The sequence below is a fragment of the Mesoplodon densirostris genome, chromosome 4 (assembly GCF_025265405.1).
Source record: "Mesoplodon densirostris isolate mMesDen1 chromosome 4, mMesDen1 primary haplotype, whole genome shotgun sequence".
Lineage (NCBI taxonomy): Eukaryota > Metazoa > Chordata > Mammalia > Artiodactyla > Ziphiidae > Mesoplodon > Mesoplodon densirostris.
The window spans coordinates 14,621,029-14,638,141 of record NC_082664.1 but is presented as its reverse complement, the minus strand read 5'-3'; the positions used below and the strand labels follow the sequence as shown (position 1 = coordinate 14,638,141).

At 52.8% G+C, this 17,113-nt stretch overlaps 1 protein-coding gene across 4 annotated transcripts in view; it reads right to left on the bottom strand.

Moving 5' to 3' along the window:
• TTC7B (tetratricopeptide repeat domain 7B) overlaps positions 1-17,113 on the bottom strand; it is a 242,003-nt gene that overhangs the window by 31,063 nt on the left and 193,827 nt on the right. For 2 of the 4 annotated variants that reach the window (XM_060095729.1, XM_060095730.1), the window contains 2 exons: positions 13,696-13,836; positions 1,315-1,517 (listed from right to left, as the gene is read on the bottom strand). In XM_060095729.1, coding sequence (XP_059951712.1) covers positions 1,315-1,517; positions 13,696-13,836 — 344 coding nt within the window. Of the gene's footprint in view, positions 1-1,314; positions 1,518-11,988; positions 12,646-13,695; positions 13,837-17,113 lie in introns of those variants that run through there. The other 2 variants (XM_060095732.1, XM_060095731.1) reach the window with 2 other exon arrangements.

Genomic DNA, 17,113 nt, shown 5'->3' with positions numbered 1-17,113 from the left:
GCTCAGCTCCATCTACATTTTGCGATGTTACTGTGAGCAATGGTGAGAGAACAAAGCCTTTGGGACCCTCTGGAGAACATTTTACTTATTGGTTACAAAACCGTATCCTCTTAGCACTGGACAGAAACTCACAGCCTATCTAGTTGAATATTTTCATTTTACAGCAAGGAAACCGAGTGCGGAGAGCTTATGGGCTTTCCCCAAAGTCAGAGAGCGAGCGAGTGACACGGCAGGGCCAGAACTCTGTCCCTGGACACCTTGTCCGATGCCCGTTCCTCCATGTCACACCCCCCTGATCATACACGCTGGGCTCCCAAGGGCTGCCCACCTGAAGGACACCTCGGCTGCATTACGGGCTTTTCCCTTCCCGTGGCTCATGAAATCAGAGATGTCCTACCACTAAGAATGAAATACAAATTCAGAAGCTAAGTCTGGCCGACAGGCCCAGAGAAAGCGGCTTTTCACCGGCTCCCTGGACCCAGTTCATCTCCAAGTCTCCGTCCAGACTCTTGCAGGAAGGGGACAGCAGACGGGCGGCTCCCGTGCAGCCGCTGTGCCCCACGTGTGTTCTGAGAACCCTCCAGAGTGGTCTAACTGACCCCGCCCAACTGAAACCGAGGTGGTCGGGTGGCCAACTCCCAGGCAAGGTAGGGAGGGGAGCAGTGGGGCAGCCCCGGGCTCCTGGCTGGGCACCCAGAGGAGGGGCGTGTGCGGCCTCAGAGCCACCACACCCGTATGCAGTGTGGACGCTGCGGTGACTTACCTGGGTCCTCTGGGCGCAGTAGGGCTGCCCCCGTCCTCTGACAGGATGCTCCCACTAGCCAGTGGCCTCCGAGACAGGCTGGGGTCTCGGCTCCCTCAAGGTAAGAGAGGCCCCCAGGAGGTAAAGTGCTCTGACTTCTGTACTGAAGGCTCCCCAAGGTGCGGACACCCCCAAGGTGGCTGTTATAAGCAGCTCGGAGACCAAGATGACAGTGATAGTGCCCAAAGCCCACAAATATGTCTTCATGAAACCCAGAGCCACAAGGTGGCTTGGACTGCTGGCCGGAGACCGCTGACTCAAAACCCTCCCCTCACACCGATCAGGACCCCCAGGTAGGGTCGCTGAGGCTGTGCGCTGCCGATTCTATGAGCTCCATTTGTGTAAACTACAACAGCAACGGCGTTCGCTGGCTTTATGCACCTTTACAGCCTGGCAGGCCAAGTGCATCTGGCCTTTGGAACGGGAACAGGGTTTGAGGGTCAAGAACTATGTGCTCCTTCCCAGGGGACCCCTGGTCCAGGGCTGGAGGCCCCGCCGGCGCTCAGACTCACCAGCCGCTGCATGCTCTTCACATGGGTGGGGCTTATGGATAAGGCCTCTTCGTACCACCGCCGGGCCTCCTCGATGTTCCCTCGGAGCTCGGCAACCTGGCCTCGCATGTACAGGACGTTGTGGGACATCGGGAAGAGGTTGGCAGCTTCTTGGGTACAGGCTGTGGCTTCTGCCGGCTTCCCAATGCCGATGTAGACTTCAGCTGTGAGGAGGAGAGCACAGGCAGGTGCTGTCCTGGGTCCCTGCCCTTCAGAGGCCCTGGGACATCGCCTCCCCTCCACCATGGGAGTCTGGCAGGGGCCCACCTGGAATACGCAGGGCCTAGAGCCAGCCAGCCCAGCCCCCACCCCCAAGTGGAAACAGCCGCGGGCTGACGGTCCTTCCCACCCACTGTTCACAGGCACTCGAGTCAAGGCCGTGCGGCCTTGGAGGGGACACGTGTCACCACCGACGAGAGGGGAGTGAGGCCTGCCTGGGTCCTGCCCTCACCCCCCCTTCAGAGGTCACGCATCCTCAGGGCCCACCAGGGACACCTGACCTCAGCTCTGACAACCACAGAAGAAGGGCTGGCTGAACCCAAGGACAGGCAAACCAGAGGTGCACGGCCCCTCACAGGGCAACGGCTCGGCTCTCGGGCTGCTTCCCCTGATGCCAGGAAGTGTGACAAGGCCAGCAGGCGGTGGCTGCTATGGGCACGATGTAAAATCGCTGCTCCATCAGACCCTGCCCTGGACCGACCTGGGAAAGCCACTGCACCGGGGGACTAGTAACTGTATAACACTGATGAGCCATCGCTTTCCAAAAAGCAGGAAGATGAGCTCTCCTCCAATCTCAGGCCTCAAGTCTCCCACGCCTACGTGGAGGGTCCCTAATTGCTCTGCAGCCCTGGCTTCCACCATGCACGTCCAGTGCCCCCAACCATCCCCAGGTCCGCTCAGATCCCTCATCTCCTGAGGGCCCTGAGGTCACGGCCTCACCGCCTCTCCAATGTAGGGCCTGCGTTGGCTGGATGTGGGAAGACTCCTCTCCCCCCTCAGCCACGCCTGTCAAGACCGCTGCCCAGAGCCCCGCTCAGGTGGCCGCTGTGCTCCGGGCCCACAGACCCCTCCTCCCACCTCCGGGATAGCCCCTTCCTCGCCCGCTCCTGCCCTGACCGCTGGCCTCCACTCCTGGCAGAGAAGGATGTTTTGTGCCCATATCTCCAAGTTACGTGTATATGCACACGTTGTGTATAACGGAAGGCACACGAGAATAAGAACGATAGAAGAACACAATAAAAAGAAATAGAACATGTTGACCTTTTTCCTCACGCCCCTCCCGTCTCTCCTCCAGCCCCTCTGTCCCGCGCAGCCACTGACAGACCAGCCTCCCCAGGCAAAGCTCCGCTGGGGTCACCACACTGCTGAAAAGCGCGCCTTCCGTTCCTGTGCACCCCTCACCCCATTCAGTCTTCCCTGGAACAGCCTCTGGGAGGCTTTTGCTGACCATCTCACCTAAAACTGCTGCTCCCCCTACCCCGTCCTGACCCAGCATGACCCGGTTCCTTTCCCTGCTGTCTTTTCCAGCCAATACCAGGCTCACCTTGTTTGTCTCACTCACTGTCTGGGGGGCCCCCTCTAGAACATAAGCCACCAGCTTCACACTATTCACTGCTGTGTCCCCAGTGACTGGATGAGTGCCTGGCAGTCAGAGCGCAGGAGATGGTTGCAAATGAAGGAACGGTAACAGTAATGATAACAGTAGCTAATAATCATCAAACATGTGCTTTGTGCAGAGAAGTGTTCTCATTTCTGCTTTTATCTGCACAGTGATCCACTAGGTACTATTATTTTATCCCCATGATACAGACAAGGAAACTGAGGCACAGACAGGCTGAGCAATTTGTCCGAGGTCCCAGGGCAAGGTATAGGCAGGCGTGGCTTTGCGGCTGTGTTCTCAGCTCTCTACAGAGAACAGTGTCTCCCCTCCCTCCAGATAACATCCAGACCCCTTTGCCTGGCATCCAGAGCCCTTGGTGACTGTCTCTACCACCCCTACTAACCTGTGTTCCTACTGCTTCCTACACCCCCGGGCTCTGCTGTGTTAAGCCGCCGCTGCTTCCCTGGGCTTTTGTTTATTCTCTTGCCTCTGCCCCGATGGTGTCACCCCTGTACCCCCTTTAAAGCCCAGCTCAATGGCCACCCCCCGCCCGGAAGCTACCTCTGACCCCGTCCCACCCCCACCCCCAGCTGGAAGGGGAGCCCAGCCTGGGTATCCCTCTGATGGCTGTGTCCCTAGAGACATTTTGTGAGGGGTCCTGGCTACGCCCCCGGACAGCATGTACTGTTGACATCCACCCTTCTATCTCCCCACCTCCGGCTTCAGGCACAGAGACTGGAAATTCTGGACAGGGTGTGGTCCGTGTCGATGCCACTGGAGGGCCCTCTCCTAAGCACCTCACTTCCCTGGTGACCACAGTCACACCAGTGACTGACTCCTCAGGCCACGAGGAAGCCCGGGGGAGGCACAGACCCGCCCTGCACCCCATCTGTGCTTGTGGCCGGCAGTCCCCCTCGACAGGGAACAGAGGTGATGGGCTGGCCCCAGGACCTGCGGGGAGAGGCCCAGCCTCTCAGACCTGGAAACTCGGACACTCACATACAACTGAGCTCTAAGTGTGGCCGGGCCGGCACTGCGCCTGCCTCACGTCCTCCGAGACTCCGCTCTCGAGGTACTTACTGAGCACCTACGACACACGGGGCCTCTGCAGGAGCAAAGACCACACGCGTCTGTCCTTCCGCCTGGGCCTCTGCAAAACCTGTCCTCCTGGGAGGTAGACACGCAGGGCTGCCCGCTGTCTTCCAGTAACATGACTCTCTCCAAGCTCCCGCCAGAAGCGTCCGGGGTGTATCTGGCAGTTTCAGGTTCCGGAGCCTGGCGGCTGCGGGGGCAGCAATACAGAATGTTCCTCCCACTGTAGGCTGCCTCCTGACTTGCTTCCCTTTGGGGGTGAGTTCGTGTTCATTTCCAAGGTCCCAGGGCTGCCTGTGGGCGGGTGAGAGACCACAGGCCTCTCCCATCTAGATCGCTCTGGAATAAAAGCCAACTTGGGAGAGTGGGGACTAAATGATTCCAGAGCTTTGTTTTGTTTTCGATTTTAAAAATATATTTTATTTCATTGTCATTTATTTGTTTTTTGGCTGCTTCGGAGCTTAGTTGCGGCACGCGGGCTCTTCACTGCGGTGTGCGGGCTCCTCTCTAGTTGTGGCGGGCGGGCCTAGTTGCCCCACAGCATGTGAAATCCCAGTTCCCCGACCAGGGATCGAACCCACATCCCCTGCATTGGAAGGCGGACTCCCAGCCACTGGACCACCAGGGAAGTCCCCAGAGTTTTTATAACAAGAATCAAGGTGTATGTTGCAGCGGGGGGTGGGGGGGGAGCCTTAAACACCAACACAACAATGTAGATGACACCCTGTTCTGTGTGGGTCCCCGTGAAAACAAACACGGCACCGAGTGTCTTCTTGGTTCCGTGTCTTTGGCGACAGGTCTGGTGCCTCTCCTCCCTCCTCGTGATGAGGAAACAGACGATGGGGGCTGAGCTGAGTCATGACTGAGAAGGTGGGAGAGAGGATCCAGACCCCCGAGGACTTCTTTGCCGTGCTGTCCAAGTTGTAGGGGCAGGCGAGTGCACGGCCTGCGCTGCTCCCTGATCCCTTCGTTTTAAGATCAAACAGAAGGACACAGGCGCAACGGGCTGGCCATTTTTCCATTTTTCCCCAGTGGAGCCTCTTTCCTCCAAAGAGATCTTAAGAGTGGCCAGCTGCCCTCCCTCTTGGTTTGGTCCCCTCCCTGGGTCTCTGAGGCAGCACTGGGGACCCCAGGGCTCTAGGGTACCCCGTTGGTCAGCCAGTGTCAGGGGAACATGGAGGGTTTGATCCCTGCCCCCAGGTCTTGTCTGTGACCTTGGGCAAGACCATCAACTTCTCTGGGCCTGTTCACCTGCCAGGTGGGGCCTGAGGCTGGCCCGCCTCTCAACCAAGAGGGTGGAAGCCTGGAGCCTTGGGTGCCCGCATTCTCGGCTTGCTCCTGCAGGCATGATGGTGGGCCCTGCCCCTGTGACAGCGAGGCCAGCAACGTGGGGCGGGTGAATTCAATCAGCTGTGATGCACTGGGAGACCAGCTGAGGCCAGAAGTCACGATGCATTCTCCGATTCAGCCTCCCGAGGCACAGAGCTGGGAGTGTGATCTCCATCTCACTCCCTGTCTCTTTCTTAATTGGCTCAGAACTCAGGCCATAAACAGAGGTGTACTATTTCCCCAAAGCCTCCAAAAACTGTGATCGGTATTGTCTTTTCCCACTAAAACTATGAGCAACTTCCAGCCACGTCACCTCTGCATCCCTTAGCACAGGATCTAGCACTTAGTAGGTGCTTAAGGAAAGGCTGTAGATTAATGGACACTGCTTGCGGGTCAGAGGAAGGCAACCATCTCTGTGGCCCAGGTCGATGAGGAGTCAAAGCCAGAGAAGCCACAGCAAGTGATGCTCCCCTGACCCCTTCACCAAAGGCTAAATTCAAGTGAAAACAAAAAAAAGCAAAAAAACCCCACAAAGGGCCTTTTGAGCTCATTAAGAGATATAAGAGCTTGTACAGAAGGAACAGCAACACAGAGGGAAGCTGGCTCCAGGAACGTAAAGCTGATGGGCTCCTAACAAGAACACAGTTCAGTGCAATGTCAGAGCCCCCGCTGCGGGGCAGGCTCTGAAGGGTCACTCTCTGAAGAGGTCACAGGGACAGAGTCTGTCCTGGTCGCTGGCAGCTGACAGCCTTTAACCAAAGGTAAGGTGCCACTCAGGGTCACGGACACTTTCTACCCCTTTCTGAAGCTCAGACTAAGCTCTGACGGTCCTCTCTGGAATCCCTTGCCGTCTCCTTGCTACCAGGTTACTATGAAAAATGCTGGAAATACCCCTCCACCCCATCCCCGCTTGTAAACCCTCAATGGTTCCCAATTGCAGGTGAATGTAACCCAATTTTTTTTTTTTTTTTTTTTTTGTAGTACACGGGCCTCTCACTGTTGTGGCCTCTCCCATTGCAGAGCACAGGCTCCGGATGCGCAGGCTCAGCAGCCATGGCTCACGGGCCCAGCTGCTCCGCGGCATGCGGGATCTTCCCGGACTGGGGCACGAACCCTTGTCCCCTGCATCGGCAGGCGGACTCTCAACCACTGCGCCACCAGGGAAGCCCTAACCCAAATGTTTTTGCTTCCCGTTCTAAACTAGGACCCTGCTACCTTTTCACCCCCTCCATGCTCAATTCACGGTCTCACCTCCACACCTCGGCTGTGCTGTACCTTCTGCCCAAAGTGCCTTCCCTGTACTGTTACAGACCCATCACTCCTCACCCTGGGCTCCCCCAAACCTCACCCTGCACACGACGTCCCCCCAAACCCCACCCTGCACACGACTTCCCCAGACAGGCCTGGGTGTGTCACCCCTCCACCGCCCTGCGTGCTCTGGGGAGTCCCTCACCCCAGGCTGCCTCGTGCTCCCATGACTCGTGTTATCCCCTAGAGGTCGTGTCCCTGGAGGGCCGGGATCAAGTCCGTTCCCCTCTGCGCTGCGCCTCGTGCAGAGGGCTTTCCGAAATCATTGGCCAAACCAAGCTAAAGATGGGATCTGAAAAGGGCTGAGCTATAGTGCTAAGGCCCGGGGCCTCTTTCCTCCTCAGTGGTGAGGGGGGCTCCCTATAGGGGGACCTGGAGCGGGACGCACCCACAGCCCCGCACAGGGCCCAGTTTCCTCACTCGTTCATTCACTCTTCTGACACCTGTCAAGCACCTGCTTCACGTCGGCTGCAAGGCTGAGAACCAGCTCCCATTGCCTGCCTTGGGCTCAGGGCTGTTTGGGTCGTGCGCCGTGCAAAGGCGCTGGGCGGAGTGGGGCTGACCAGCCTGGACCCCGCTGGCCAGCTGTGAGCCTGGCGTAGGGCTGCATCTGCCCCTGGAAAGCGAGGAAGCTCTTCTCACCAAGGTGCCTTCAGCTAAGGCACACCTGCTCCCTGGGGCTTAGCCTACCCAGAGGGGACATTTCTGTGAAACTCACACAAAGGAGCCGTGTACGTGAGAGGCGGCCGCAGGGCTGTACCTGTGTGCGTGCCGTCAGATCCTCCATCCCACCAGAGGTCTGGCGGAGAGGGATGCAGGAAAAGGCGCGAGGGCCATCAGCTTCTCTCAGTCTTGCAGGCAGCAGGGAGTTAGGCCTGCAGACTCGCTGACCCCCCGAAACCATTTCCTTTACCTCAAACCCTGCTTCCCTAGAGAGAGGAGACTTGGGAAACAACCTTAGCAAGCTGGTCCTGGGACAGCCTCTGCCGCGGAGGGCAGAGCAGCGCCAGGGCTGGGCGCAGGTGTCTGCCGGGAGACAAATGTTTTTGTCTCCACCTTATTCAGGCCCTCCGCAGCATTTCCTACCTGCCACATGCACTTAAAAATCATATTTTATCACAGATTACCACAGCTTACCCTTCCGCCTCCCCATATCCTCAAGTCCATTCTCTAGTAGGTCTGTGTCTTTAGCTGTGACAAAGCGAGAGAGAGGCATGGACATGTATACACTACCAAACGTAAAATAGATAGCTAGTGGGAAGCAGCCACATAGCACAGGGAGATCAGCTCGGTGCTTTGTGGCCGCCTAGAGGGGTGGGATAGGGAGGGTGGGAGGGAGGGAGACGCAAGAGGGAAGACATATGGGAACATATGTGTATGTGTGACGGATTCACTTTGTTATAAAGCAGAAACTAACACACCATTGTAAAGCAATTATACTCCAATAAAGATGTAAAAAAAAAATGATTGAATCAACAATAAAAGAAAAAAAATCATTATTTTACAATGGGGAGAGGGAAGGGGCGGGGCAAGGGAGGGGTAGGGGACTAAGAGGTATGCACTATTAGGTATAAAATGAGCTGCAAGGATATATTATACAACGTGGGGAATATTTTATAATAACTATAAATGGAGTATAACCTTTAAAAAATAAATGAAGATACAATGCTGATTAAGAAATCATTGTTTTAACAGTTATTGAGTGTTTGCTCCCTGTTGAACACTCTCATGCATTATCTTGTGTGACTGTCAAACTGTCATTTTGCAGAGGAGGGCACTAGGGTGTGGGACCAGGATTTCAACTAGTCTGAGTCCAGAAGCCAAGCCCTTGACGGTACCGCACAGGCGCCTTTGTAACCCCCCTTGGCTGCCAGGACGCCACGTCTCCCGGTTCCCTCCCGCCTTGCTGACCACTTCCTTTCTGTTGCTTTGGCTTTTCCTCTCCTCCTCAAATCTTGAATGTTGGGGGCTCAGCTCCGGGGCCTGACCCTTTCCCTTCTCCATCGACCTTCTCTTCTTAGGCCTTCTCATCACACCCCTTGGCTTTAAATCCCCACTCGCAACTTGATGTTTCTAGCCCAAACCTCAAGTGTAGACTTGAATATCCAGCCACCTGCCTGACAACTTCACTGTGGGTCCTCAGGCACCCGACGCTCCCAAGTTCAAGTAGGGCTCTGGCTGCTCTTGCTCCCCGACCCCTACCCAACAGTTCCCACCACCCAGGCTGCCCGTGGCAGGAAGAGGAATCACCAGTTACCCGCTGGCTCCAGCTCCCAACACAGGAGTCTTCCTTTTCCTTCACCCCTACATCTAACCCATCAACAAGTCCTATCAGTTCTGCCTCGAAAATGCAACTCAGGTATCCCCCTCTCTCCACCCTCAGACCGGCTGTTCCCCGCAGTCACGCAGACCAAAGCTTCTGACCTTGCCTCCCTACGGCACTGTCTCCCGTTCCGTGCCCCACGTTCCGCAGGGGTGATCTTGTAGCAACCTCCCTCTGATCCTTTCATCCCCCCGCTTGCCGTCCTTCAACAGCTTTTCAGTGCTTTTAGTAAGAGATCCTGACCTGGTCACCAGGGCGCTGGCTCGTCTGGCCTCGCCTCGGCCACGTGATTCTTCCTCTCTAGGCTTCATGCCCTGCGGCCCTGCCATTTCTCTAACCTCAGGGCTCACGTGGCCCACAGGCCTGTCCACGTGTGTCCTACGCCTGCCACGGGCTCAGGCCTCCTCCGGTCCTGGCTGGGGAAGACCTCTGTTCCCAGTTCTCCCAGAGCCCACACTGCTGCTCCGGGGTACTCGGCACCGTGGAATTAAGTGTTTCTGCAATTGTTACGTTTCGCATCTGTAAACTCTGTGAAGGCAGAGCCCGTGTCCGTCTGCTGACCACTGAGCTCCAGAGCCTCACCCTGATGACACACGTAAACAGATGCTCACAGGTGTGTGTTCCATAGCCGAGTGCCTGCCCTGGGCAGCGGCTGGGGCTCTGGGGCCACACTGGTTGGGTCTGACTTCTGGTTTCTCCACTTATTAGTCATGTAACCTTAGGCAGGTGATGTGAGAGCTGTGTCTTGGTTTTTCCATCTGTAAAATGGGGTGATTAAAGGGTATTTATACCTTATATGGCTATCACAAGGACTAAACAAGTTAAGACACATAAAGTCCTAGGATAAGGTCTGACATATGCACGGTGCTTGGTAAAAGTCAGCTACCTGCAGGTTGTAGACCATGAATCAAAACCTCCCAGGGCAGCAGATGGGGCAGGTCTGGCGGGGCTGACCCACAGAGACTGGCACCGTGTCGGGTCAGGCCTGACCCCTGGGTACCACATGTTCCCTCCTGCAAGCACTCCCTGTACAGTGACCCTCACGCCACCTGTCTGGGAGCTGTCTTCATCTTGTCATGGTGGCCATGCCACAGGATTACCCTTCAACCCTGCCGATGCAGCCTCCCGGCGGCTGGGAGGAACCTGGCAGCGGGGAAGGGCAAAGGGGACAGGCCAGCCAGGGCCAAGGAATTTGTGAGAGTATCACAGCTTTACATTCCCAGCAGAAATCAGAAAATCTGATCTTGCACATCTAAGAATAGCTGTTGGTTTTGACGGTGAGAGATGCCAAAGTGAAAGCTATAATTATTAGTAAGTAACAAGCAGAAATTGTCCACCTTCTGCAAAGTCATTTTTAGCTGCCATCCCAGAAGTGGAAATTGAAGGATGGACACCAAGAAGCTGCTTGGCTTGGGAAAGGCCCTGGTTCAACTCTGAATGACTGTGAATGTATGAATTTCCAAAGGCCAGTGATAAGGTGTGCATTCTAAAGAAAACAATGTATGACTCCCAGGGAGATAGGTCTCAAGGTTCAACAAACATCAAATGCTCTAATTCAGCTCTCCTGACTCCTGCCCGGTGAGACCACAGAGGTGCTGGCTTCTATTTGGCCTGGGTTTCCCTTCTGCAAAACAGAGGAAAAGAACCCTTTGGACCGTCTTTATAAGATGGTGTACATACAAATGGCACTAGAAGGTACTTGGAACTTTCAGGAAAAGAGACCATAAAAATGGGTAGTTTCTCTCTAAATATCATGTGATACCCAGATGCTATAAGGAAAAGCTTGATAAATGTAAAAAAAACAAAATTTGGCAAAAAAACCCCAACAAAACCCCAAAACACAAACAAAATTAAAATGGGGGGAAATACTTATAGCACATATGGCACAAGGCAAATTTCTTTGACACATAATAAGTGCTTACAACTCAAAAAGAAAAGCTCAGTATCTAAGAAGATAAATGGGCAGAAGCCATGAGCAGACAACTGAAATACCATCTTCACCTATCAGATGGGCAAAGATCTTGAAATAAAATTGTCACATGGATCCAAACAAACCAAGCAATAAAACATGTACAACCCATGCCAGTTGGCCACCAGGTATCCTGTGAGGAGCCCGAGGCCCTGGGGTCAGAAGTGTCCAGGAAGGAGGAGGAGGTACAGAGGGAAGGGGCGCCCAGGGCATGGGTCCCACCACACAGGACGGGAGGGACCCCGGATGGTCAAGCATCCCTGGACTTCCTGGGTCTGTGCTCCCCACTGGGCCTGTGGCTGATTTCCTCACAGAGCAGCCAGAGGCTCAGGTGTCCCAGTCATGATCTCTTTGCCACTCAAATGGCACACAGTGGCTCAGGGACCTGCTCATATAATAGGCTGGAAATCTGAGGTCGTCTCAGAGTGGCCTTACCTGCCAGCCTCAAATCTGGGGCCACCTCCCACACGGGCCTCCACCACAAGCTCCCACTACACGCAGCTCACCAGAAAAAACAACCAGGAGAGAAGAGACCCACAAACGCCATAGAAACACCATGGCCTTGGGTGTGAGGCCTTGATCTAGTTTCTTCCAAAGCTTGCGACATTTACAGCATCTGGCAGTATTGTTAGAGCTGACGATGGACGCAGATTTTACCTGGTTTCCATAGGTTGTCAAAAAATGTGAGTCACTTTTAGTTTGCCACCCAGAGCAGTAAAGCTCAAACCACATATGGTAAAACCTTACAGTTCAGTGGAAGCTTCTTTTATGAATTCCTTCTGAGTTTACCTCTTCAAAGACCATATTGAATATACGATACAATTCTAATCTTGACTCAAAGTCAGTGCTTTGAAAGAGTCAGTATAGCACCAATCCTATAAAGATGATAATTTGCTTCATTCATACATACTATAGAAGCGGGATTTATATTCTGCCTGGAGTTTAAGGCAAGTATGATATTCCATTTCCAGAATTCAATTCCACCAACTCATAGAACGTTAAAAGCCACACGCATTAATAGCAATGAGAGATTTATTCTGTCCTATAGGCTACGGCAATGGGAAAGGGATGTCACACGATTCATAAAACTTCAAGGATAACTCCACAAGGAATCTTAGCTGCCAGGTTCTTCAACGTTCTAATAAGCAGCTATAAAATTTCCTTCCAAGCGTCATGGTGGGTCACATCAAGAGGAGCAAAGCCTGGATAACTGAGTGGGGGGCAGCAAGCCACTGGGCAAGGCGGTCCTGGAACTCAGTGACCCTCACCAAGGTCATTAGCTTCTCCGAGCCACAGGCAAGAGAAGCAATGCCTGGGAGGTCAAGGGAGCTGCTTCCAGCCTAGAAGGATCACCTTCTGCCCTTGTGGTTTCGTAGACATTGGCCCTTTAAAAAGTCAACTTCAGGCCCATTTTGAAGGACAACTCTGCCCCTCTACTAAGCCCTGCAGGTTCGGCCAGTCTCACCTGGCCTGGACACTAAAGGGAACCCCTTCTCTTTTTGTTCTTTGCCGTCACTGCTCATGAGGGCGACTGAGTAAGACAGGCACCAGGTCCTAGACTGGGGACCAGCTTTTCTTCAAGAGAGCCGCAGAGGAAGGCATGACTGCTGTTCCCGGGCCCTTGAGTCAGCCTGTCTAGAACCCAGTAAGAGGCTGAACGCTGGCCAGCATCTGCACAGGAAGAACAATCGGCACATTCGTGATTCATCCCTCTTTTGTCTTTCTGCTTAGAAGAACATAATTTGTTCATTTACAGTGGTTGTTTTGGCTCAATTAAAGATGCCAACATGGAAGCGGCTGACTGAGCTCGGCTCTGGGACATGCCAAACCCAGGTAAATCCAATTGTGTTTCTTACACGAAGGTTCCAAACAAGGTTGGACATCATACAATTAGCCTTGGCAAAAAAAGGAGTAAACAGATGGCCAGTGGTGGGTAATAAGCGCTTTTGCAGCCAAACCTGGGCTTTTGCCGTGCACCCTGAGAGTTGAGCCTGGGAAGGCCTTGCAGATCAAGGGGGAAAACTTGAGAAACAGAAGTTATCTCTCCTATGGAACTATAAATATGTAAGCAAATCAATAGCCACCATTTGCTCTGTATACTGGGATTCCCATTGCTAAAATGTCTGCAGGCTGGATTTATTGTGGCGACTTCCTAGCTACGCAGAAGCAGCCATGTGAAGCTGGAGGAGGGGCTGTCACACCTGCCTTCTGGGCTAGCTTCCAGTCCGGCAGCTGCTGGTACCTGCCTCGCTCTCTGAGGATTACGAGGAGCGCCATCAGGAGGGAGAGGTCGGACATCAAAACGCTGTCCCCCCATCCCCTCGGCTTAGATAAAGACATCTGTGTCATCAGGACACCTGGCCCCTCTCCCAGGGTCTCTTAGACTTCACCACCAGGCTGTGCCAGGCACTGTGCTCACCAACCCTAGGAGACGATGCTATTGACCCCACCGCACGGATGAGGAAACCGAGGCTGAGAGGGGAGGCTATCCCCTCTAGCCTATGCAGCTGTTGGTAAGTAGCAGAGCTGAGGCTCCACTCCAAGGCTGCAGGACCGCCAGACCTCCGTCGGGTCTGGGACACCACGCTCTGCTGTCCCCCTCAAAGAAAGTCTGGGCTGTAGATCTCTGGCCCCTGCTACAGCATAAACCCTGCGGCCCAGGCCGCAAGCTCCCTCTGGCGGCGCGGCAGGTGGGCGTGGGGTTGAGGGGCGGGGCGGTACCTGCGTGGAGCCAGATCTGCGCCAGCGTCATCCAGGGGTGTAGCGGGCCCTGCTTGGGGGCGCTGCTCTGCAGAGACGACGCCACTTCCGACAGTGCCTGCTCCACTCTGGAGGCTGCTATCGACGTGGCGTGAACAGAGCCTGCGGGAGGGTGTCGGGAAGACGGCATCAGAGGTGAAAGGACGGACCCAGAGCCAGCCACCGACCCACACAGCCGGCCGTCCCCCTCACACACAGGCACGGGTTCAAGACGTACACACGCCCCTCCCTCACGATGTTTCTGAGGTTTCCGGTCCTTACTGTCCATACAGTCACTATGGCCTGGCACCTGAGTTTCTGTCCGTTGTTTTAGCTCGTCTTTTAGTCAGGACAGAGCACACGCGGCGCAAATGCTCCGTCCGGGAGCTGAGTCGAGCGCAGGCTGAGTGTCGGGGCAGGAGGGGCACAGCTAGCCACGAGGCCGTGACACGCTGCTGAAACTGGGCAGACATGAGGTACTACAAAGGGAGGTGACAAAGCACCCCTGCCTGGGCCTGAACCTAGAAACTACCTGGGGGGCAGGGGGAGGAACCACACTTGCCTCCTGGGGCAGGATTTGGCATAGATGGAGGCCATGCTCAAGACAAACCCAGCAACCGCCCGTTTCATTCCCTGGCCTTTGAGGCATCTGGAACCATATTCTAGGACATGGCTTAAAAACTGTAGACAAAGCACAATTTGCCTGCTGTCTAAGCAGGTGTCTGTCACTAAGGCTAATACTAGACTCGCCGAGGACAGGTTACAGCAAAGTGGCCCAGAGCTCAGGAGCTGCACCCGCCTCACTCTTCTGTAGAAGCTACTGTCCCGAGAACTGGGGGAGGCGGCAGGTGGAGCACATTCACTGGCCAAAGGGCTTCTATTCAGAAGTCAAATGACACATTCCTCTCCACGCTGACCCTCGAGAGGTCCTGGCGATCGGAGGCCACCTCCCCAAACAGGGGCTCTTTCCCCACTTCCTTCCAACATCCGCTCTTGGAGGAATGGTTTCAGAACTGAGAGCGGGAGTCTTGGTTATTTCAAATTTAAAACTGGTGATACTTATATTCACTGGCAACATTCTTAATTTATAACTCATCGTAAAGTGTAATATGGAGATAAACATTCCAGCGCCGTCAGTGGTAACTATCAACCTATCATGAGGTTGAAAATGGTGAGAATATAGAGAGATAAGTGCTGACTACTCAAATAAATTTCACTCTGGGTAAAATGAGATGGTGAGCATAAAAATAATTTCTGTTGGGGCTTTGAAATGCACCAAGTTGGTCCTTTTTATGATAGAAAAATATTAATCTAGAAATGGGAAAGTATATTCTCAGTATGGCACAAACAGCCAGCAACTGTTATTCTCACAGTTAAACACTAGAGATTGTCTTATTAAAGTCATAAATGACATAAGAATGTCTTCTATTTTCATGAGTATTGAAGGAAGAGAGCTTCTAAAAGTTCTAAACAGTGAATAAGACATGAAAGATTTGAAAAGAAGAAAGCATAAAATTATTACTTTCAGACTCTATGATTGTATTTCATGAAGACAAAATCTGGAAATTAACTGATCTGAAAAAAAATTTTTTTTAATAAAAATTTATGTATTCATTTTTAAGACTACCTGCAGCAATAGACTGGCCATCCATATTCCAACACAAAGGAAACATGGATTTTTCTAAATACACTCAGATCCTTCAGTGGGGTGGGGTTGGTGGAGGTGAAATACAGGAGGTGGATGGGAACCAGACTGGGAATCCAGCTTCTGTGGATAATCCACACACAGCGCCCACGGGGAATGGTATGAGGAGGGCACCTCTGGAGAAGGACCAGTGAGTCCTCCAGAGTGAGCGCTGCCATGCAAGGAGGATCTCGAGGCCCAGTTCAGAGACACTGATCAATATCATTAGGATCCAGGAGAACTGATGAAGTTCAGCTAAGAACTGACCTTGCTTAGACAAAGTGTGTCGGACTACCTAAAAAAACCCTAAACAGCAAAATGATTAAACGGCTGTTGATTTTTTTGGTCTTGTTTTGTTTTTAACCTTCTTATGGAAAAATCAATGCTTTAACTTTGATAACAAGGATTTGATGTAGTTTCCCTGAGACTTTTAACAGCAACTATTAGTAAATAAGTAAGGGTGTTGTTGCTACATTCTGACATTATCAAGCCGACTCACCTCCTCACTGACTACCTTCAATAGTGGTTCTCAACTTTGACTTCACATCCGAATCGCTTAGGGATTTTAAAAAAGCATATGCCATAGCTACAGCCCAGACCGACCGAATCATGGACCCTAGGGGTGGGACCAGGCATCTATCTGTTAATAGCCCAGGTGGTTCCACTGTGCAGCTAAGCTGAGGCCCCTGACCTGGGGAGAGAGGAAGCAGGTGTTATTAACTGACATTTGGTCAAGAAAAGCCTGCAGGCGTCCTCCACACAGGCCAGCCAGCCTGAGCAGTCCTGCCTCCCTGCAGCCCAACAGCCTGGGGAAAGAGTACCGGGAAGACCTTGTTCTTTAGGACGGAGGTTCTCAGAATCCTCTCGGTCTCAGAATCCCTTAGGAGTCTGCAAATTTATTGAGACCCCTCAAGAGATCTTGTTTACATGGGTTATATCTATTGATATTGACACATGAGAAATTGAAACAGAAATGCCCAAAATATTTAGTTATTAATTCATTTTTTAAAAAGAACAATAACAAACTACCGCTCTAGAAAAATCCTACACATTTCCTACCAGGTTCTCAGGCTCCTGTGCTACAAGGACTTGTGACTTTTGGAGGGGCTAATTTTGCTTTTTTGGATTAACTGTTTGGTTCACAAATGCACTCATCAGAACTAACGTCAAAGTTCCTTCTCTTTGTGGCATCTATATACAACTAAATTAATGAATTCTTTACATAACAATCTGTAAAATAATAAATTTTAATTTATTATTAAAATCAATGTTTCACTGTGAATAAGGTCTGGCAAATGATGATGATGATGATGATGATGCCAGCAGTGGTGATTATCGGCTTTAGTGAATGTGGCCTGTTTCAGGCACTCAGATTTGCACTTTACCTATATTATTTCACTTAATCTTTAAACAATTCTTGGAGGCAGGTAACACTGTTACCTGCATTGTTTAGATGACAAAACTGAGATTTTAGTGAGTATCTTACCCAAAGTCATACAGCCAGCAGGTGGCAAAACCAGGACTCAAACACTAGCCTAACTCCGAATCTAGCCTCCGAATCCGGCCCTGATGCCACCTCCACCAGGAAGGCTGCCGTGAGCCTTCTGTTTCTTGTCCCTTCCACCCTCGTGTAAAAAGTTAGGCCTCGGGTCCTCAGTGCCCCATCTCACCCTGTGGGAATGGTTATCACCGTACAGACCACACTGTTTTATGTTA